The 22,925-nt window shown below is 37.4% G+C and overlaps 2 protein-coding genes, 1 long non-coding RNA gene and 1 pseudogene across 4 annotated transcripts; 2 read left to right on the plus strand and 2 right to left on the minus strand.

Annotated features, from left to right (window-relative positions):
- On the plus strand, positions 1,518-2,355 carry LOC104724130. The gene is made up of 3 exons (XR_002034151.1): positions 1,518-1,592; positions 1,687-1,762; positions 1,848-2,355. It is a non-coding gene; the product is annotated as an uncharacterized LOC104724130 (long non-coding RNA).
- Positions 12,070-12,529, minus strand: LOC109127326 (annotated as a pseudogene).
- On the plus strand, positions 13,763-16,391 carry LOC104724131. Its single transcript, XM_010442579.2, has 5 exons — positions 13,763-14,869; positions 15,371-15,429; positions 15,532-15,660; positions 15,732-15,867; positions 15,960-16,391. The coding sequence occupies exons 1-5, from the start codon at positions 14,168-14,170 to the stop codon at positions 16,251-16,253; spliced, it is 1,320 nt and encodes a 439-aa protein (XP_010440881.1). The 5' UTR covers positions 13,763-14,167; the 3' UTR covers positions 16,254-16,391.
- Positions 16,450-19,306, minus strand: LOC104724132 (THO complex subunit 4D). Of its 2 annotated transcripts, XM_010442580.2 has the most exons (7): positions 19,155-19,306; positions 18,547-18,799; positions 17,567-17,710; positions 17,415-17,483; positions 17,120-17,316; positions 16,939-17,019; positions 16,450-16,790 (listed from the first exon to the last, which is right to left on the minus strand). In XM_010442580.2, the coding sequence occupies exons 2-7, from the start codon at positions 18,763-18,765 to the stop codon at positions 16,601-16,603; spliced, it is 900 nt and encodes a 299-aa protein (XP_010440882.1). In that variant the 5' UTR covers positions 18,766-18,799; positions 19,155-19,306; the 3' UTR covers positions 16,450-16,600. The 2 variants fall into 2 exon arrangements, with proteins under 2 accessions (XP_010440882.1, XP_019088578.1); XM_019233033.1 differs by lacking the exon at positions 19,155-19,306 and having other exon boundaries at positions 17,914-18,697.

Consider the following 22,925-nt stretch of genomic DNA (forward strand, 5'->3'; position numbering starts at 1 on the left):
ACGTGTCTTTTATTAAAGATTAAAAAAAAACAACTTAAAAAAGAAGGAATAGAGCTGGAAAACAATGGAAGTAGTTCAGAGACTTTGTTTTCTTTTTTTTGGTTAATGATGGTTGAAAAACTTCCTCGTTTGTTTGTAGTAGCACTTCTTGCATTTTGTATCCATGTCGTTAAGTTTACATATATTGTTTGGTTTGTTGTCTCTTATGGATTGGAAGTAGATTGGTTTCTTGATGACATGGATCTCTTGGAGGGATAATTTGATCTTAGTTCAACAACGATCAGACCTTGTTGTTGATTTTTCCCATTCTAGCTTATCCAAATAGTGGTTCCCTGTCTCTATTTCTTCCCTGCACAACATGAGAATCTCATATAGATAAATGCCTTTATCATACAAACCTTCAGCAGAGGCTAGGAGATGATGTAATCATGTGCTTGTGTTGTTATGGTAGAAATACTCTTTCACGCCTTCGATGTAATGGGCTTCTGCATTACCGGTTTGTAGACATCTCTCCATTAGCTGTTGGTAATTCTGTATGTTGCTAATGGATTCATGGCCAGTTGTTTGAGATTGAGATTTTTGGAAACTCTTTCATCCTTGCAGGCTATTGCTAGTTCATGAGAAACTTAGAAGCAATGACGTACATCTTAACGGCCATATTTTTCAACCCTGGAGATTATGTCGTCCAGAAGATCTTGTGGTAGGCTTTCTAATGCTGAATATTTTTTTGGGCTGCCATTTTTGTTTCGTTTTTGTTGTTGTGACTATCTGGATTGATTTTCCTCAGTGTAGAGGTTATATAGTTGTCAAATCGTTGTCGTTTAATTGTTTTTAATGTTTGATTAAACGAATGTAATTGATTTTTGGGTGTAAGTGGCCTTCAATTACTGTCATGATAGTGGTGGTGGTGGGGAGTGAACCGCACTTGATCTTTGATTCTTTGTAGGTTACAAATGTCGGTCGCTTGAAGTTCTGTTTGGTAATTATCATCTCTTTTATATTCCGCTGCATTTGTTTTCTCCATAGTGGCTCGTATGCTCACTTTATTTGGATGAGTGTTTTCATTGATATGATACTTAAGTTCGTTTAGGCCATTATGTTGTCTTCTTTATATTTTCTTACTTTCTTTTGCAATTTTTTACAATAACAAACGCGGTTGAACATGTGTATACTGGAAAAATTGATTATTTCTAACGAACATTAAGAGGTTTATTTTTAAAAAATAATGTCTTTGTCACTTCACTAGGCATGTGGAACTTGTGGCAGTGTCTTTTGATTCATCGCTATGCTCCTCTCCATTGTCCTGCGTAGAAATATAAACCATAGTTAGTATATTCTTGCCTGTTTAGAAGGAGATGTTTTAGAAGAAAAGTTGTTGTTATTGGACATGGCCTTTTCCCTGTATACAGCATCATCACTTAGGAGTGTACCTCTTTAAGTGTTTATGTTATTGAAGATTTCTTTGTAGACTATATTCATGACCCCTCCGGTACCATTCTTCTCTAATGTTGCATCTAGGATTTTCAATCCTGAATTTGAAGTTACACGGGATAGAGCAACATATAACTGTTCGTGAGTGAAGACTGCTTGTGGTAAATAAAGAGATACTTGTTTCAAACTTTGCCCTTGACTCTTGTTAATCGTCATTGCGTAGCTGACTCTAATTGGAAATTGCTTTCTTCGTAGGGTGAAAGGATGCTTGGTGTCAGTAGGAGACAAAACAATCCTTGGGATGAGGACAATTTCCCCAACATGAGTACCAGTGAGTATGTCGGCCTCAATTATCCTTTCACCTAGTTTGCTGACGATTAGTCGTGTACCATTGCACAAACCTTTTTCTGGTTTAGATTTTGCAGGAGCATTATTGGTACCCCTACTTTCAAGCGGATATGATGGTTTGGTAGGCCTGGAAACTCTATGGAGTTTAAATACCCGATTGTGTATAAGTCATTCCAGTCTACACCTTGTGCAAGCTCTGTCTGGATTGAATCAGAACTTAAATATTCTTTACTCTCACCTGGAACCATTGATAGCTGGTATTCGTTTATTTCACGGACAGTCTCATTCCAAGGAGTTAGGATTGCCCTCTCCATTAGGTAGTGTCTCTCCTAGAAGGATTGAGAAAACACTGGATATGCAGGATTTGAAATCGCTGTTAGATGGTTGCATGCGTTTGGTAGAATTAAACTTTCCTCTATAGCGATTCTGGACCCATCAACATGTTCATCAACGTTTGTACTTGCTGATAGTGAATTTCTGTATCCCACTTTTGAAATCCAAGCTGCATCAGACTTGTTTAGCCTCATGTTTATTGTTAGTTTGTAATTTTGACAGGGAGTCCAAAGATGAGATCGATTTAAGGAGGCATGTACTGTGTCCTTGCGACTTCCTTGGGGGATTACAGGTAATATCTGCCAGAAATCTCCTCCTACTAAAACAGTTATACCACCAAAGGGTTTGTTCATTGATGTTTCATCATCTAATGCCATCAGGTCTCTGAGGGTACGATCAACGGATTCAAACGCATGTCTATGTGCCATCAGTGCCTCATCCCATATGATTAAATCAGCCTTTGTAAGTAAGTTTGCTAGCATTGTTCCAGACTTAATCTCACATGTCGAGCCTTAGTTGATGGTGATTGGAATTTTGAAGCGTGAATGAGCTGTTCTTCCTCCAAGCAGGAGCAGAGCCGCTATTCCAGCAGATGCCACTGAGATTACTATCTTTCTCATTGAGCGTAGCTTAGCAATTAAGGTTTGGTACAGGCATGTTTTCCCGGTGCCTCCTGGTCCTTGTACGAAGAACAATTTTCCTGTTTTATTTTCGACGGAACTCAAAACTGCATTGTAAATTTTTTTTTTGATCTTCATTCAAAGAAGGGAATAATCTGCAATAGTCATCCCTCTCTTTGTCGATGTCAAATTGCAGGTCTTCTTCCAAGCATCTTTGGCTGATTCTTTTCAAAATGTCCCTTGTCAGGTAACGGCATGTCCTGGAAATTAGTGAGAGACTTGTCATTGTCCATTAGTAGCTGTTCGATTTCAATCAAAGCATATTGCTCAAGCTCATCATCGGTGAGGTCTAAATTTGTGAAGTGGAAAACTTTTCTTTAGTTATTCTGGACATCTTCTGCTAGGTATCTCCAGTTTTTGTTCCAAAGTTCTCGAGGGTTAGCTACTTCACAGTAGAGTAGCATTTTCACAAATAAATACTGTAATTGATATGTGGTTACCCATTGTGCTGCCTCTTTAAGAACATCATGCCACTCTTTATCATCGTCTAATAGCCCTCTAATGTAGCAAACTTCTTTATTTGTTGCATATATTACTTCACCAACTATTTAACAGTACTCTGAGATAGAAAAAATCACCAGCTGATGGGTGTATATGTACAATCCTCCCTATAGCGAAACCGTGTTTCCTCCTTGTCCATGTCTTTGTTGTGTTCCATACATAAAACTTGGGGAATTCTATATATGTAAGGTCGTATGCCTTGGTTTCTGAAGTGTATCCTACATCAGGTGATTCTTTCTCTCTCTTGTTAGTTGCCATCCATTCAGTGAGCATGGTCTTTTCTACATCCTCTCTACTAATAATGCTATCCAAACATTGCAACTGGTTAAATAGCAGCCTCTGTTGATCTTGAAGATGAATATGAAGGCGTATAACTGCTGGTTTGTGGCAATGGATGTGGAATGCAAAAAATCTCCAAACTGCTTCACATGCAGAGACGTAACGGCAGTCAAGGTATTCACTGATCTCATCGACAGGTTGTTCTTCTTCTTTGTCCAAGGCCTTTTTCCCCCTTTAGTTGGTCTGACAATTACAAACGTTGCTTTGTCCACACCTTTAGTTATATATTAGAATAGATACTTTACCGCGCTTGTTTTACAACACCACTCCACATTGATATGTGCCTTAAACTTTTTTAGCAAGTCGAGGTTGTGGGGTACAACATTGCGATTGTCCAACCTTGTCACACCTTTGAAGACAAATTTGGAGTCATCGTGACGCCGCCGGTACACAACGTACCCAGATCGGTCAATGGTACTGTTGTCCACAAAGGGTCATGGGTACTTCTTACTGCATTGACCATTTTCCATGCATGTTGAATATGGTCTGTCTAAACCACAAGGACCATGCATCATATGCTGCTGAATAAGTTCAAAGTCTTCCATGTCTGTTTCTTTATCTGGTAATTCAGCTGAAATGAATTAATCAATAAGAGTTGGGTCTGGGTTTTTGCTTGTACCATCTAGCCATAATAGGATGTGTGCATGAGGGAGGCCTCTATTTTGAAAGTCTATTGTGTACACCACTGCTTGATTCAAAATTGAGCTTTAGTTAGGTTTCTTTGTTTTCATAAGTCAAATATATGTAAGTGTTGTATTTATGAAAAAAATACATGTTACAGGAACAGGGAAGAAAACTCTATTGTTAAATCGGTGAGCATCTCGTCTAGTTTTTTTTTGAAAACTCTCGTTTGGAGATCAGGCCTTGAGTTTGAACTTTCGGTAGTATATGTTTGTAGATGTTCTGTTAACTCTGGCCAATTAGGGTTCGCTGTGAATGTTATAAATAAGTCAGGATTTCCAAACCATCTACATATAGCCATTGCATCATGGTACTTCTCTACCATATATCGTGGGCCTGCAGTGAAACTTGATGGTAATATGATTCTTCTCCCAATCCTTTTAGCATTAGTTTCTCCTCTCTCAACAACACCGTAAATATTGTTATACAAATCAGCTCTTAATTTTTTTTGATTAAGAGCTCTATAACAAAGTCTTTCTTGCTCCATCGCTGTGTAGGCATCAACAATGTACTGATGGAATAATCTTCCTCCTTTGGTAATTGCCATCCCTTCATATAAGCGTCTCTGAATCTGGTAAGCATCGTATTCTCTCATCTTCATGTACGACCTCTTTACTTGGCTACTTGCGGATGAATGATATGTGATTTCCTCATGATATCCAGATTCACCATAGGGGAACAGTAAAGGGTACTGAAGACTCATATAAAGAGGATGACGATCACTTATCCTTTGCAGTTCATAAGACTTATATTGCAGGATAACATCACGTCCAGAAGTTGTTGTATTGAAATCGCCAACTATCAAACCAGCTATCTCATCAGCAGTAGGTAAGTCATATTGTCTTCCTTTCTTTGCTTGGTTGACCAATCTGATATTGAATTCTCTGCATTCCCCATCTTCATATCTATCCCTTGCTTTTTTGAAAACCTTTGCCAGTTCATTGATTCTATCTAGCATCATGATCAAGATACCAACAATCTCTTGATCAACCGGTTTCCTGTTTGTTGACCCTCCCATTTTCTGCATACGATTTTTAATTTTATTCCTTGTGTCAAAAATGTAAAGTTGTAGAAAACAGGGTTGTTTTCCATCCACTGGTAACAGAGACCCAATAGAATGGTAATTTTGGCCATGGATTCTGTAAGTATAGTGGCCTTGTGTGCCTGTGACTGTGTGATCAACTTTACCACCAGTTGGTGTGAACGCTAGCATTGAGTTGAGTACATGGATGTTACGACGAAAGTCTGATGATTTGTTGTACAGTTTCCCAAGTTCTGGTGGTTTTGGACGCACTTTAGGTAATCTAACGCGTCCTTGTTAACAACATATTGTTTGTTTTCTTGTTTCAGATATCCAGAGCAGGGCGTCACAAAATTGACATGTGACAATACCAGTGGAAGAGGCTTTCTCTGGGTTTTTTGTGGCTGTATGTTGCAACGGTTCATAAGTAAAATTTTGGCAGTGTTAGAAAAGGTAAAACTTAAACAATTACTGCATACATTGGTTGTCGGCCGGGAAAAAACTAAACAGCTAATTTACAAGGTCTGCAATATTTGCATTTTGGATTGTCTAAAATGAATTTGGGAAGCACGCATAAATGGGGGTAAAGTAAGGATTGAAATAAAAATATTTCGTTGTACCTTTTGGTTTTTTGGTCGTGCGTTTGGCTAACATAATGACACGTCGTAATTTCCAAGAAATTGTACATAGACCTGCACATTGCAAATTGAAAATAAGAGTGCTGTCTAGAGCTTAGTTGAAACTGTATTTGGAGTCGTGAAATTTACTTTTTCTGGTATGTGATTATGTGGACAGATTTGAAAGTGTAGGTCCTACTGTGTAATATTTTTGACAAAGCCATGGTTGGCGTAGCTTTGCATCTGGAAGAATTGGTGAGATTAGAATGTTGGTTAGTTAAGTAATGGTGAAATGTGAGACGGATAACCATATTCATATGAGCAGGTTAGATCTTACTTTTCTTCAATACTCTTTTCTCTGACGTCAAACTTTGTTTGCCTTCATCACTTACTTGAGGTTTCATCGTCTGAAATCGTTTTCATCTCTAGTAATAGTCTACACTTGATTGATAATCATGAAAGAATGGAAAGGGGATGTAATGTTAGAAATTAGGCTGTAATATGGTAGAAGAGGGTCGAAGAGAGCAGCCCCAAAATTTACTCTTATTGTGATTGTCTAATGTCTTTTTGGGCGGTTATAAATGTGTAACGTCTCTATTTAGTGGAGTAGATCAGGTAGTAGAGGGGAGTTTCAGTTTTAATTAAAATGTGACTGGGCAACCCGCGGTTTTTATTTGTACATCAATCATATTGCCATTTTAAGATTCAATGCTTTTTATGAATCATATTGCCTACGAATGTCTATGTTTGCATAACGGTTTATGGTGTGCAGTGCATAAACACTGATGCTACTATAAGCTCTGCTGCAGCTGGAAGCTCATTTTTAAAAACATACAGCTTAGGGTAGAGGCAAAAGTGTGGAACAGGCGGTCTTTTTAACTGTTTGGCAAAGTGGACTGATGAGAGAGTGTAAGTATTGTGTTCATGCATTTGTAACTGGTGTTTTATTCACAATGTTCGTCTGTGCAAGAATATTAATTCGTTCCTTATTATTTTATATGTACTGAGCCAAAATTGGTTTAAACTTTATTCTATGTTGCTTTAAACCCTCTTATTGAACCATGTACTACACAATTAGTTTTTTTTAGATTAAAAGTTCTCATCAGGTATAGTTTAAGTTTTTGGGACCTATGTTGTTTAAATATGTGGCAAAATGATAGCATCAATCTAATAGAACTTTAGTTCACATGCGAAGGTACAACAGGAAATTTTATAATCACAGGAAGTTGTAAAAGATTCAGACAATAGTAGTATTGTACTTACGCTTAAACATTCCAATGAGAAGCTAAAGTGAGAGAAGTCGTGAAGTGAAGGAAGCTTTATTTGAAAAAAGCAAATGGGAAATTCAAACGTAAGGAATTAGACTAATTGTATTTCTATTTCTTCCGTTTTTTGTTTGTAGCTGCTGAAGATGAATTTTCCACAAGTAAATCTCCAGAACCTATCAAATTTTCCACTGTTGTTATATCTACTGCAGAGGTTATGTTTTTCAGGTGTAGCTGAGATGGACTTGTTGTAGACGCTTTAACACCTAAATCAACCGTATTTTCAGCTTCTGTCTGCGTATGTAGGTAGTAAAAACTAAAGAAAACAGTGATATGTTGAGTAATCATTGAGAGAGTGATATGGATGTGTTGTTGACTATACCACACGGAAGATTCGAAGAGTAGGCACTTCAGCAGTCTCATAAATACGTGAGACAGTAAATGACTGATGGTGAGGAGTGAAATTAAAGTTGGTTAGTTTAAGCTGGAATGTAAATTTCTTCCCAACAATGTCAGAGACTATTTTTGTGAGTGAAGCTCCACAGTCTGAGTTAAGTTCACCGAAAATGAGAAACTGTTAGACAAAAATAGGTTGTGGTCTTTTGGAATTCAAGGTTTAATTTTGGTAAAAATATTTAAAGGGATTCGTACATAACTGACATACCACTTGAGAAGACAGTGTTGAAGCCTGTATGTTGGTCAATTTCACCATGTTCTTATCAAAGACTACGAAAACGCCGCTGGTTATTCCGTCGTCGACAACCATTTCCACACGGTATCTTCCAAGTTTTGACATGGTAAGCCTTCGATATTTTAAAATGTCTGATAAATTGTAGGAATTAATAAACTTACTTCACATCTCCAATAGCAGTAGTTGATCCACATTTGAAGTTATTGCAAGTAAGGGACGCCATCTTTTTCACCATTTTGGTCCCACATGCAGCACAAGAGATGAAGCTCCACCCACGCTCAGTTTGAATGTCTGTCACAGTTGCGGTACATAAGAATTAAACCTCCTAAAATAATACAAAAGCAAAACGAAATGGACATAGTTAGTGCATGTATGGTTTGTTCGACAGAAATATGCAATCAAATGATATTGACATTGCATTAATGTTTTTTTTTGTCCTATGAAGTAAAGTTTTAATTTTGGTAAAATGACGTGAGCATTCCTAGTAGAAACAAACTGGTTCAGATCATCAATAGATACATGTTCAATCTTCGAGACTCCATGGAATTGTGCAATTGAGATGGTGCCTTCTTTTAGTTTCCCCATTAGCATGGTTGGTTATGTAGGAAAGTATGGTTAAGGCACATCAAAAACATAGTATGAATGGACAAATATAAACGATACGGGTAAACCCTTTCAATACATATCAGCAAACTGTTTAGTTGTGGTAACGTCTCCCTCAGAATAAAATCTAGTACCAGAGATGGCATTCAGGTAGAACTCACCTTGAGGAAAAAGGATGGGTTACTTGTGATGGTAATTTGAGCTGATTGAAAGGCAAGATTTTGAATAAATAAAGAAAATGCAGTGTTTCACCTCCAAATAATTTCGCGTTAATATTAGTAGTTAACAAAATGTTAGCCCCACCCTCTTTCTCGGTAAAAACCTTCTCCAATAAGGTCGCATGATCATCGAAAGCACGTAGTGCACTTTCTCCCCGTTTTCATAATGGAATACATGTGTTGCGAACAATAAAGAGGGTTACTATAAGAGCGATATTTAGTAGTGAACGAAATAGATCGAAGTAGGTGAGGGACAGAACTTTCACGATATAAGTGGACTAACATCCTCTCCAAGGTTTGCGTCATTCCATTCTGATAAGCTTTGGCGGAAAAAACTTGGCCAATGACATCTAGTGTGCGTCACAAAAACAGGAAACAAAAGAAAACCATCATGCTTTAAATTAATAATTGAATAAAATAACAACCACGTTAATCTACATCATATAGAAAAGTAGAAGATGTACGCCCTTAAACTAAAACAAACGAACGTGTCCCTTTCTTTCGAGAAATTGGCTATTTCTTTTTGAAAAGATAACGAACTCATGAGTGTTTAATTATAAAAGTTTTACTTTTAAGAGATGAAGAAAATATAGGAAAAGGGAAATATTGAAAGAGTTAAAACTTCGACACACCTGGAAGATCTATACTGGTGTTGGCAAGAGAAACCAACTGCTCATAACCCCGGAACCTGTAAAACTCTTCCGGAAAAATCCCGAAAGACTCGTCGACCCGATCAAAAGCAGTGGTTGCTATGAAACGTATTGAGAAAGGGAAATCAGTTAGTTTAAAACGGGAGTTGCTTCTGGTGACTTCAAAAACCGACATAATATATATTGCCCCATCACAGAGCGACTCCTCAAATTTTGAAAGATGGGTTACATTGATGGATCCTTGGATGACACAACTCTAAGAAAAAACCTCACACTAGATAAAGACATTATAATCGAGTCTTTGAAAAATCTAGTTGAGTTGGAAACAACCTTTTGATCAATTAGCAGGAAATCTACTCCCATTAGTTGGCCTCCTTTTTTGACGTTGCGGGCAGGCCAGTGACGAAGCAATCTCCCAACGATCTTCTGGTGTAGGCGGCCAGCTTTGAGATTTGCGAATGAAACAACAGTGGAATCCATGTAAGTAAAGATAAAATTCAGAGAGACAGGAAATTGTGAGAGGCATGAAGTTGGAGAAGAAGACATTATATAGGACTTTACCTTGCACCAATTGAAGAAAAAGTAATGGCCTTTGATTGAATGAGAGAGCATTAAAAGACTTCAATTACCGTTTTAGAGGAAGCTGATCCGATGGAGATAGTGAAAGGGTTTAAAGGATAAGCGAGTAAAAAAAGAATGAAGAAGGTGAGAGACGTTTGACGTAACAAAACAGAAAAAAATGTGAAAGGGCGGTTGAGATAGCACATCAATGGCGGCGGAGTATAGCTAGCTGGTAAAGGGTTTAATCGAAGAGCATATTAAACATGGATTACAGATGGACTCATAATGGGCTTTACAATAAATATTAAAGAAATAAATAGGAATCACTAACTGGGTTCTCTCCTAAAATTGGGCTTCGAAAAAATGGCCTTATTAAACTGGTAGAAGTGATGACGTGGCAGCACCAAGAGTGAGGAAAGTACACTATATATATATAGATGGTGTAGGTGTAAAGATAAGATAAAGAGACAATAATCTTTCTCTTGTCCTCCTCCACACTTATTCGTGACTATTCAACATCTTTCTCATATTATTCTTCTTGTTCTTGATTAAATCTCTTAATTTTAGTATTTACATAAATATCATTTCGCAAATTTAACAGGGTATTAGAGTAATGATTCTCTTAATTTGAATTTCACTCTTCACATTTCTATGATTCTAATTGTCCTCAAAGGAGAAAACTATTTGATGTGGTCAAGAACTAGAAAAATGAAGCTGTGTAACCGTAAACTTTGGTGCCATGATAAAACCTCTAAAGCTTCATAAGAAGCCACCAAACATGATGAAAAGAAACATCAAAGAAGCTGATGAGGAGACTATACTCGCCAAGAAAACCAAAAAGTTCCAAAAATCAAACCGTCCTCGCCACTCTCCAAAACTCACTTGAATCTCTTGTTTTTTAGGCTAAATCCTATTGTGAAACCGCAAACAAGCTATGAGAGACTCTCAAGAATGTGTATGACAGTGTATCAAGATGAATCAAAGGTGGGAGAAGACTCTATGAATCATGTGGAAGGTAAAATGGAGAAAAGAGAATCTAGTCCACAACCTCTTAGACAAGACCTTACTCCACAACCTCTTCAAAGAAGCACACAGGGTCGTAGTAATCCCTCCATTTGGAAAGAACATCAAGTCTACAACAACAATCAGGTTGTAGCTCATTCAATTTAAGCATTTTGTTATCTCTCCCTTTAGCCTACCAGTCATCAAGTCTTTCTTGGTAAAATTAACACTACTGCATCTCTCAAAGCTATGAAGAGGCTTAGGAAATTAAAGAATAGATGAATACGTCTGATGATGAGGTTGGAGCTATGGACCGCAATCATATGTGGGATGAAGCACATCATCCTCCCGATAAAAGAGCTGTAAGCTCAAAACGGGTGTTCACCATCAAATATTTGAGCAATGGAGAAATAGAATGCTACAAGGCTCATTTAGTGGCACGAATGTTTACACAAACCTATGGGGGATGACTACACGGACACACTTTCTCTAGTGGCCAAACTCCACATGATGAGGGTTGTTCGTTCTTTAGCCAATAATTTTCTTGGGAGTTGGGCAGATGTATGTCAAGAATGCGTACTTACAAGAAAAACTTAAAGTGGAATTCTACATGGCTCCACCATCCGACCATCGATGGTTAAAACAAATCTCTAAAGACATGGTATCACAAGTTAAACTTCACCCTAAAAGGAAAAGGGTTCAAGAGGTCCGAGTTGGATCACTTCCTATTAACTCTCCAAAGTCCGAAAGGTATAGTTGTAGGTATTGAAGCCATTAAGTTTTTTCTTAAATCGATTTTTGACATTAAAGACCTTGGAGAACTTAAGTACTTCTTTGAGATTAAAGGTTTGCCGGTCTCCAAAAGGGTTAAAAATATTATATGACTTTGAAGAATATGCTGAATCTTAAAAATATTCGATTTTCCTTGGAGTCTTAAAAATCACTCAAAAGGAAGTTTTTGTTTGCACAATTTATATTGAAAAGCACTAAAGTCCCATTTCAAACGTTGATAATTTTGTATGCATTTGCTACTTATGTTTATATTTTAAAGAGGCAAAATAACACTAGACCAACAATATTGACTTTAATTTATTACGATTATGGGTTACATTTTACTTTATCTTTTCTTTAGAAAAATTCGAGAATCACCAAAATAATACTTGATATATTTCCAACAACATTATTCCTCATGATCAAGAACTCTGGTATTGGTTTGATTGTTGACAAATCATCATTACACTCATTCATCCCTGTTATCGTACCACCGACACTATTGTTTAAGCCGCCATAGTCTTTGGCTGCTAAATCTTTCAGGGAAATCAGATTATCAGAAAGAGCATTGTCATAATTTTTTATGCAGCCTAGATATATATTATGAGAACGAAAATCAATCGCATTGTCCGCAAACAACATTAATTGCTTTCGTGTATTTGATATATATCGAAACTGGTAACTTATAAAAGTTTTGGTAATATCAAAAAGATCAAATGTCGGAATGTTTGAGGTTGATTTTAGAACCTCAAAACAAAGGGAAGAAATATATTTTTTTTTTGCTGCAGATGAACTCCATCTCAGCTTTTGTATTCATCATACAATTTTTTGTATATGATGAGACAAAGAAAAGTAAAAAAACAATAGAAAACAATAAATAATTTCTTTTGACGGATGCTACCATCTTTTTCGTTTCAGATGTTTAAGAAATTATGTGATGTGAGATCTATATAGGATAAAACAGATTTTATATTTCAATATGTTAATAGATTATGTACCATAATAAAATAGTTTTACAATGTTTTATATTTTGGTAATTCAGAAAATGCTTTTGACCCAATAAAATTATATGTTAGTTGTCTAAAAGATTGTAGAATTCAATTGAATAATAATATTATATTAACAAAAATTTAGGATAAATAACATAAAAATTTTCCTTTATTAGTGCAGTAATCTTAGTGCAGTGGCAAATGATAAGTCTTTAATGCACATGACACTATCACACCAGGAATCGAGTCCTGCTCCCTACGAATGTAGGGATTTGACTAATGGACCGGCCTGTTGTAGTCCAATGGTTGAAAAAAAAAAAAAAAAATCTTCGTTAATATGGGTGACGAATCCCATACTTGATGATTCTAGTGGAAGACAAAGGATTGCATATCCTAAAGAACTTAAAGAGTCGAATGAGCAGTTGTAGCGTCAAAGGCGAAGCAAATTAAACCTTTTAGCAATTCAACAGATTATCAACAATCATAAGAAGTTAGTTTCAAGTTCGGGATATTAGAATTGTTTCAAGGCGATCATCTTTGTCGTAGTGTGGGTAAAAATTTTGGCATCTCCAAAAAAAGAAATCTCATCTAAAAATGGATCACCCATATTGTAGGTAACTATGAGCATTTCTTAAAATTGGTGGAACTACTCATGGAAGTTTTTTAAACAAGGTCTTCGCATGTCTTCCAAATATTTTGATAGCTTAGTCTCTCTATTCTCTATATATGAGATTTTCTTTGATTGGTACATTTCCATTTGAACCGGAGTTAGAATCAAACATCCAGTGACATGCATTGTAGCCGCATCCATTTTTAGTACAACTGGAATCAAATATTAAAAAACCAAATAATTACTAGTATTGTTTTAGTCGTCATAAGAGACACAAAAACAAAAAAAAGTTAGCATCAGTTATTTTCGTCGTTAATGTAAATGACTGAAAATTCAGAAGTGCATTCGGATAAAAGAAAGAAGTAAAAATAATAATACTAATAACCTGAAAATTAAAAAAACACTAGTCAACATTAGCCTCTCTTGTACAAAGAGAGAATCAAATATTTTCCATAATTCAAAAGACTTGCACAATTAAAAATTTGGGGTTATTAAACGAAAGACATGTTCTTCAATTCTTGCTTTTTGGGCTGCTCTGTCCCTGTCTGGAAACACCCATTAGAGATCATCATCTCTCTTCTAATCTGTCTTTTTTACTCTTTGCTGGTTTCTTCTTCTTCTTCTTTAACCATTTTTTGCTCTAATTTGCAATTTCTTCTTTCTCCTTGTATTTCCCCAAATCTTAATTTTCCAAAAAACACTCTTTTCCATAATTCTTCAGATTTAAAAGTTTCAATTTTTCCTTCTACCAAAAACCCCAAATCTCATCTCTTCAAAAACCCAATTTCATAAAAATCTCACCTTTGGAATTTTGGATCCCAAAAAAAAAAAGTTACAAACTTCCTGAACAGAAAAAATGTCAGTAGCTTGTGGACTAGAATGCGTATTCTGCGTGGGATTCAGTCGGTGGATATGGAAACGATGCACACACGTAGGCTCAGACGACAGTGCCACATGGGCATCAGCAACACCCGAAGAGTTCGAACCAATCCCACGAATCAGCCGCGTGATCCTCGCCGTCTACGAACCCGATCTCAGAAACCCAAAAATCTCACCTTCACTTGGATCCTTCGATCTAAACCCTGACTGGGTCATCAAACGTGTGACCCACGAAAAAACCCAAGGCAGATCTCCACCTTACATCATCTACGTCGACCACAACCACCGTGAGATCGTACTAGCCATCCGTGGCTTGAACTTAGCTAAAGAGAGCGATTATAAGATTCTTTTGGATAACAAGTTGGGTCAGAAGATGCTCGGTGGTGGGTTCGTGCATCGTGGGCTTTTGAAATCTGCGGCTTGGGTTCTCAATCAAGAGTCTGAGACGCTTAGGAGAGTTTGGGAAGAAAATGGTAAAGAGTACGATTTGGTTTTCGCTGGTCACTCCTTGGGGTCTGGTGTTGCTGCGTTGATGGCGGTTTTGGTTGTTAATACTCCGGCGATGATCGGTTGTGTTCCGAGGAGTAAGATTCGGTGTTTTGCTTTGGCTCCGGCGAGGTGTATGTCTCTTAATCTCGCCGTTAAGTATGCTGACGTCATCTTCTCCGTTATTTTACAGGTTAGTTTTTAATTTTATTATAATTTTTGTTATTTGATAATGCGACAAAAAAAGGTTCAAGAAATTAGAGGCAAAAATGCGTGAATTTAGCTAATTTTGGACAATGGTTTAGGTGAAATTATGGTTTAGTTGTTTTAGAGGTTAGAGAGTGATTTTGACAACTGTTTTTTTTTTGTTGATATTATAAAAACGAGTTGAATAATATTATAGTTTTGATAATGAATAATTTTGTAACTGTATTGTTGGATCGTGGTGGTTGGTTCATTGTTGACAAAGCATTGTCATAATCATCATCCGTAAGTAAAGAATATGCTTTTGTGCTATATACATGGAATCGACCAATTGAATTTTCCTTGTTGCTTCTTGAGTTTGGTCAGAATATTCTGATAAAATTTTGTACTTATTTTAGGTAGCTTGTTTGGTTGTTAAGAAAGGTATCTACAGCTTTTAAGTTTCTTAAGAGTAAGAATAACATATTGACTGACTTAAGTTAAATTGTAGGATGATTTTTTACCAAGAACAGCGACACCATTAGAGGATATATTCAAGTCCGTATTCTGGTAAGTGTCGGACTTATTAATCCTTATGTTTTGGCTGTTGGTAGGTATGAACTTATCATAGGTTGTTGATTCAACATTTTGTATTTGTTGTTTGGTGGACAGCTTGCCTTGCTTGTTGTTTCTAGTTTGTTTGAGGGATACATTTATACCAGAAGGTCGGAAACTAAGAGAGCCTAGAAGACTTTATGCTCCTGGTCGAATTTATCATATCGTTGAACGAAAATTTTGCAGGTAAATAATGAAAGTAAGTGTGCTATTTTCTTTGTGATTCTTTTCTGATTTATTATTGTTTGTATTTTTAGATGTGGAAGGTTTCCTCCTGAAGTGAGAACGGCGATTCCAGTGGATGGTAGATTTGAACATATTGTATTATCGTCGAATGCAACGTCTGATCATGCTATTCTATGGATTGAAAGAGAAGCAGAAAAGGCATTGCAGGTGAATTTTTATTTTTACTCTTTGGTTCTAGTTGAGTATATAAAGACAAGAGTATCACAACCAAGTAAGGGATTTGTGATGTGTGGTTACAGATATTGAGAGAGAAGAGTTCAAAGACGGTGGTAACAGTGCCACCAAAAGAGAAGAGAATGGAGAGGCTAAACACTTTAGAGAAAGAGCACAAAGATGCATTGGAGAGAGCGGTGAGTCTAAATATCCCGCACGCAGTGTCCACCGCGGAAGAAGAAGAAGAATGCAGTAATGGAGAAGCATCGGCGGAGTCAAAAACGAAGAAGAAGAATTGGGATGATGTTGTGGAGAAGCTTTTCCATCGTAGCAATTCTGGAGAATTCGTATTCAACGACAATGTTGCTCCTGAGAGGTAGTCTTATGCCGGGTTGATAGTGATTGGATCAAGTTCGGTTTTGTATATTCGATTCTATGTTTTATAGATGTGTGATAGTGTCTATAATCCGGTTACATTTTTGTCCGAGACAAGAAAATTTTGTCCCAATTACTCAAAATCTGGTGTCGTTTTCCAAATTACTCATAATTGCTGGAAGTAACTTTGAAGAGTTTCAATAGGTAAACTTAAGAAGACTAGATTCTAAACAATTTTCATTTACTTTACACAATCAAACTCCAACAAACCACAAAAGACATGAAAAAAAGAGAAGCAAGGTATCATCGTCTGAAACTAGTTAGTAAGACACACTGATTCCGTTCTGCGGTTTTAAGAGATGTTCATGGCATCTGCGTGATAGCTCTCAAGATCCTTGTCAAGATCAGCAGCTGACTTCTCTACTGGCTTCTTTCCGTTTCCTTTGCCACCACGGCGACCACGGCCACCACCACCACGCCCTCCTCTACTACGGAACCCGCCTCTTCCTCCTCTCATCCCTCCTCCTTGCTGGTTATTATGACTGCCACCAAGAGAAATAAATTATATTTTTCCTTACACCAAATTAGGAATATTTCTGTGACTGTTAGGACTAATATGAAACTCAAATCCGTTTCAATTCGATGAATCTCAGTTTGGTTCTACACTACACGTATTAAAGGTACACTTACATTGGAAGGCGGCGACTGACAGTAGGAGCTGGACCTCTTCCTCCTCTCCCTCCTCTAATTCTTCCTCTCCCTCCTCCTTGTCTGCAAATACCAGAAAAGGTTGTGTAATTCTTGGCTTTAGACTCTCAACAGTTATTCATGCAAGCACGGAAATTAAAGGACAAGAGACAGAAATTCATACTGGATAACAACAGTCCTCTTCAGCCTTCCGTTGAGTCCAGTGACATTCACATTCACACGACCTGGTAAAGGAGCATCAGACTTGTTGCCACCCAAAATCTCAAGTCTCATTGGTCTTCCATCCAATAATACATTGTTGTACTTCTTCAGAGCTTGAATTGCATCACTTCTTCTTGGATATACCACTTCAGCTGTGCCCTATAATAGCATGGAAACAAAGAAAAAGGAGACTATAAGACGAAGCATTTTTAACAATCATGAAGAGAAAGGGACTGCTAAAGATTCATGAGACTTACACTTGGACGCCCATTCTTGTCGTAATGAATGGCATAACGCTCTACCTCCCCAATCTCAGAGAAGAGTTCCTAGATCCCATAGAGACGAAGTTAAGTGTCTCCCCTCTCAAGATACCAAAAGCAAAGAATATACAAAGCCAGATTCTATTTACCCTTATATCTTCATTTGTCACACCCTGGTCTAGATTTGTAACATGGAGCCTGGTTCCAGCTTCAACTCCTGATACCCCAGCAGCTCTTAGGCCATCTTCAAACAAACCGTTTTGCCATGGCAAGCTCCTGACCCTACGGACAGGCTATTCAAAAGAACATAATCATTTCAGTACAACATGTCTGTCGAACTTCAGAAACAACGTCAATGAAAAATAATTCCAAAAAAGTGACCATCCATTTGTCTGAAAGAGCAAAAACCAGTCAAAGGAAAGTGCTCCTCCACAAAGTAGTCAAGAACCACCCAATGAGAAAACCAAAATGAAATGGAGGAAGAATGAATTTTGACCAGCTGCATATTGTTCACTGCTCCGGTTCCAAAACAACTCTTTATACCACTATGATGATAAAGGAAAAACCAGGACGTTCATAGCACGCAGAAGAAATTCCAGATGTAGCAAGAGGCTCATCAATAACTTCACGCATGATGCAAATAAACTGTGTAGAGAGGTAAGCTACTACATAGCGTATTTACTGCCACAACAGTTACTGAACTTTTCCCCAAACGCTACAACACCACAAGTATATTTTTTCAAGTAGCAATGCCATTGTTCTGGATGAACAAACTTTGACCTTTTTAACTCACTGAAGCTCTTCAGCTAAAAAGCACAGTGGTAAAAAAAAACAAAAACTCGTCCACATGTCCGCATGTCCGCCAAAGTCCTTGAAATTTAACCACAAAAACCCAAAAGTTCACCGAAATTGCAGGGGTAAGAGACTTTTCTAAATGAAATCATCTCCTAGACGAGGTTCTGAATGTTAAAGAATGTCAAACTATCATCAGAAGGCTTCTAGCATCTACGAGAAAACCTGCTTCTGCCATCGTTTAGCTATAAGCATGATGAAGTAAATGCTTTGATACCACAGAAACTCAAGACTTCCAAAATCATACACATAGAAGTTCCCAGATTTTCGAGCTTGCCTTGTTAATGGAGAAAGATGATGGGTGAGCATTCACAGCAAGAGGACCTCTTCTAGCAGGTCCAGCTCCTCTTCCACCGCCAAGAAAACCATTTGACCCACCACCACGGCCACCACCACCACCACGACCACGACCACGTGAATTCCCTCTTCCCCCAGACCTTGCAGTCTTACCCCTCTTAACAATCTCATCAAGAGTCATATTCAATGCTCCCGACATCTTCACCACCGATATAAGACTGAATCTGAGAAACCTGTATTGATCAAAGAAAACAAAAGAGTAATTTAGAAACCCACCAGCACAATCACAGTAGTCAAAGTACAAACCACAAACTTTAATCACAACTACAAATCCATAAACTAATCATAGGATTGAGAGCAAGATCAGCTAAGAAGAACCTGAAATCAGATAAAACCTTCTTATCACATACAAACCCTAGATCTATGCATCTCTATACAACCTATACTTAGTTTTCGAAACGAAAACCTGGGAATCTCATGGAAGCAGATCTAAACAGAACGAAATCAATCGAATAAGATGGTCCACGGGACATAAATCTCTACGGGCGAATGAATTCGCAGAAAGATTAGATGAAGAACAAAAATTACCAGAAGAAGAGCAGAGTCAACGAGAGATTGGGGATTTAGGGTTTTGAGGAGCTTTCTATGAGTTGTGTGCGTTTGAGATTCTTCAGAATTTAGCAGAGAGAAGCTGATTGAGAGAATTTGAGAGTTTCCAACCGAAGAGGAACAACGAATGTGGTAGTAACAAACCAACAACAACCAGACATTACTTGGGCCTAGAGCGTCCGGCCCATGTGGACAACTCAAAAACTTACGGAGTTTTGAGATAACAGCACGTTGTTAGAAACCAGAAAATTTAAACGGCAGGATGTGTTAAAATCTAAACATCCCACATCGCTCAGACCCAATACAATGACTGGGGAAGCATGACTATAAAGAAAGAAGCAGATGTATCCAGCAAATCACTTACCTGGACGGGGTCAACTCGCGATCAAGAAGACGAGTGGCCTAGGCTAGTGACCACATTGCACATATCGTGGGGTGCTAAGCTTAAGGTCTTCCCAAGAGGAAGAGCCTGCGTCATTATTTGTGGCAGAGGGGGTTTGCGTTCGCGCAGCCCCTACCATACTTAGTCCTAATCTTTTAATTTTGTTAGATCTTCATGATATTTATTATTATATTCGGATATACTTGTCGACGTAATGGGAGTTAAGATTGATGTTTTTTTTGTTTGTTCAGGAACAGAGTCCCACATCGGAAGCACATATAAAGTTGATGGGTATTGGGTGACTATAAAAGAAACATGCTTTCGTGGTGCAAAAACCATCTTTGCGCTTGGGGCAATGACGCAGCTAGTGAGGTTCTAACCGAGGCGCGTCTATTGCTGGTTGAAAACTATTTCCAAACCCCCTCCTAGGCCTAAGCTTGTCTTGGGCCTTCGAGAATTTCTGGAAGAGCTCCCTTTGGGGTAAAGCTCTACAATTCTTAGTTCTACTTTTGACTTATCTCCAAATTTGAAAAGATGTTTATAGGAAATTCGGATGTTAAAACCAAATTAAAAGAGGAGTTTACACTGTAATTTGAAAAGATGTTTTTGCGTAAAAAGTTTCCATCTAAAATTTAGTACTCAGCTGAAAATCTCAAGATCTACAGGGGAATGTATGATCACTTTAATACATTTTTGTTATTTTGGTTTTTCTAAGACCTGCAGTCTATACCGACAATTCGAGAGTGTATCATTAGAGCAAATATGTGCTGATACGTTTTAAAAAATCAGTATTCCCAAACCCTTCCCCAACTCACTTGTTGTATTTGTTACATTTTCCAATCATTTGAATGCATGATCTAACCATAGAGAAGTAACCCGAATAATTTTATTTTATAAGCTGTCGTCAAGAATCATTGAGCTCAAAATCCCTTTCACGAACTCAACACATATAACGCATTCATTAGTCAGGCATATGATCAGATTAAATGGAAATTTTGGAGGCAAAGTATCAGAAAGGATCATATCAATGGGGTTATTATTGGATCATGTCATGTGTTACTTCACCATTTTTCAATGTGCTAGCAAATGGTAATTTGTATGCTCAATGTTCTTCGGATATCTATACAAAAAAAAAAAATCCGATAGGATACGCTAGCTCCTTGAACAACTACTAAAATAGAATAAAAAGTTTTAAAGGACTAGAAAGAAAAACTGAATTTTGTAAGAAGAAGTTGCAATATATTCAATTTATGATCATATCTCTTAATGTAAGAAACTATAGTGTTATAATTAAGTTGATGAATACAATATGTATTTTGTTAATTTATATATGTATACCAAATTCTAAACAAGAAACTGAAAAGCATGGAGAAAGTTGTTGGGTGCAAAAATCCATTAACCGGTACTGTCAAAATCTAGTCCATAAAAAAACCCGTTAATTAACAACTTGTTTGAATGGTCACTATGCTATTTCCTCAGTTACTATTAGCCAAAGAATAGTAAGACCTTAATCAATCTATTTTAGTGATGATGGTCGGTCTCTTATTATCCATATCGTCTTTGATATTACAGATGTCTTTGAAATTATAATCAGATTCACCCATACTCATGGAGAACATCATGGAGTCCAAGAACTTTTTATTGAGCTTAATTATACCATCTCTTTCTCACCTGCTATTTAGTTATGTATGCTTAGAAACATAACTACAAGCAGCATCAAACAAAATTTTAAAGAAAAAGAATAATAAACAAAGAGTCTCATATAGAATCAGTTGTTGAAACAAAGAAGACCGAGACAAAAAAAAAAAAACATTGAAATTACAAGATATTTCTGGTGAGATAAATATCGAAGATTACAATGTGTTTCAATGGAAAAAGAAGACTAGAGTGCAAATAACCGAAAAAGACGATGTTGAAGCACATACGAGAGATGGCAGAGCGATTTTAAGGTGGATAAATTATGTAAAGAACAAAATGTCTTGTTTTCTAATTTAAAAACTACTTTTTGTTGACAACGGTGTTCTTTTTTTTATTAAAAGGTTTTCAAATTAAATGGATAAAAGGTAATACACTATATGACTTTGAGGTCATATAGTTTTTGAAAGTAGTTAAAAGGATAAAAACACACAAGTGTATTCTAGATTACAGAAAGAGAAATCAAGGAACTACGGTGCTTAACCACGACCCCCGCGGCCACCACGACCACGTATGCCATGTCTTCCAACCATAGTCCATTCATTCTCTTGAACTTTTTTTGTAGGTTTGATTGACCTCCCTCCTCGAGTCCTTAGAGAGAAGTCACCCATCTCAAAACCTGTATCTAAAGAAGCAAATGTATTGCTCCCAAAAATATTTTCTTGCGCAACTTCAGTTACCAATGAACCTTGTTGGGTAAGAGTAACTGGAGTATCCATAGCCGGAGGAGAGCCAATCATTGAAGAAGTCTTAGTTGGTGCAGCCGTTGAAGAGGCCAATGTAGCGGGAACAGAGATGACGATTAAAGACGCAGTAGAAGGAGATAAGCCATGTACAACAGTAGTTGGTGTCAATGGTCCATCCTTTGATATAGAAGAAGAGTGAGTTAAAGAAGAGACAATATCTATCTGAACGTTTTGAGAAGAGTGAGTGGAGTTGGCTGGGGGGGAAGACAACAGTTNGTGGGGTTGGCGGGGGGGGGGGGAGACAACAGTTTGCTCTTCAAGCGGTGCAACAACCTGTGAGGGAGAACCCTTTGAAAGAGTGGAGACAGTATTGGACTGGCGAAGAAGGAGACATCTAGTTTCTTTATGTCCTAGGTGACCATATTTCTCACACTTTTTTGGGAGCCAAGAGTACTCAACATCTACCATTGAGACATTACCTAACTTGTCAGCAGCTGCAATCCTATGTGGAAAAGGCCTGTTTAATTCCACTTCCACCATCAACTTGGCCTCACCCATAAGGGTTGAATCCAACCTTGGTTTGTTGGTTAGCATGGGTTCTCCTAATCATGAAGCTATCCAACTAATTCCCCAGTCTGAATAAAGATAACTTAGGATGTTCTTTAAAGTCACCCATACCGGAACTGAAGTGATCTCAGGCAAACCTAAAGAAGCAGTAGAAGTCCAAGGTGCCACAAACATAATGCAATCATCAATATGCCATAGACCACGCTCTAACACCCAAGTTCTAGTAGACTCATGTGGGATGTGAAAAAGAAACGAGGAGCCACCTAATTTACGAGTGAAGATCTTACACTTCTTACCCCAAATCCTGTTAGCAACAGCATGTATGACACCTCCAGATAGTGTATAACATCTAATAACTGACCAACCAAAAATTCCTTCTGATTTTCTAATCCCTGCGCTAAAACATGATTAGGAATCTCG

This window comes from Camelina sativa, chromosome 11 (assembly GCF_000633955.1).
Source record: "Camelina sativa cultivar DH55 chromosome 11, Cs, whole genome shotgun sequence".
In the NCBI taxonomy this organism is placed as follows: domain Eukaryota; kingdom Viridiplantae; phylum Streptophyta; class Magnoliopsida; order Brassicales; family Brassicaceae; genus Camelina; species Camelina sativa.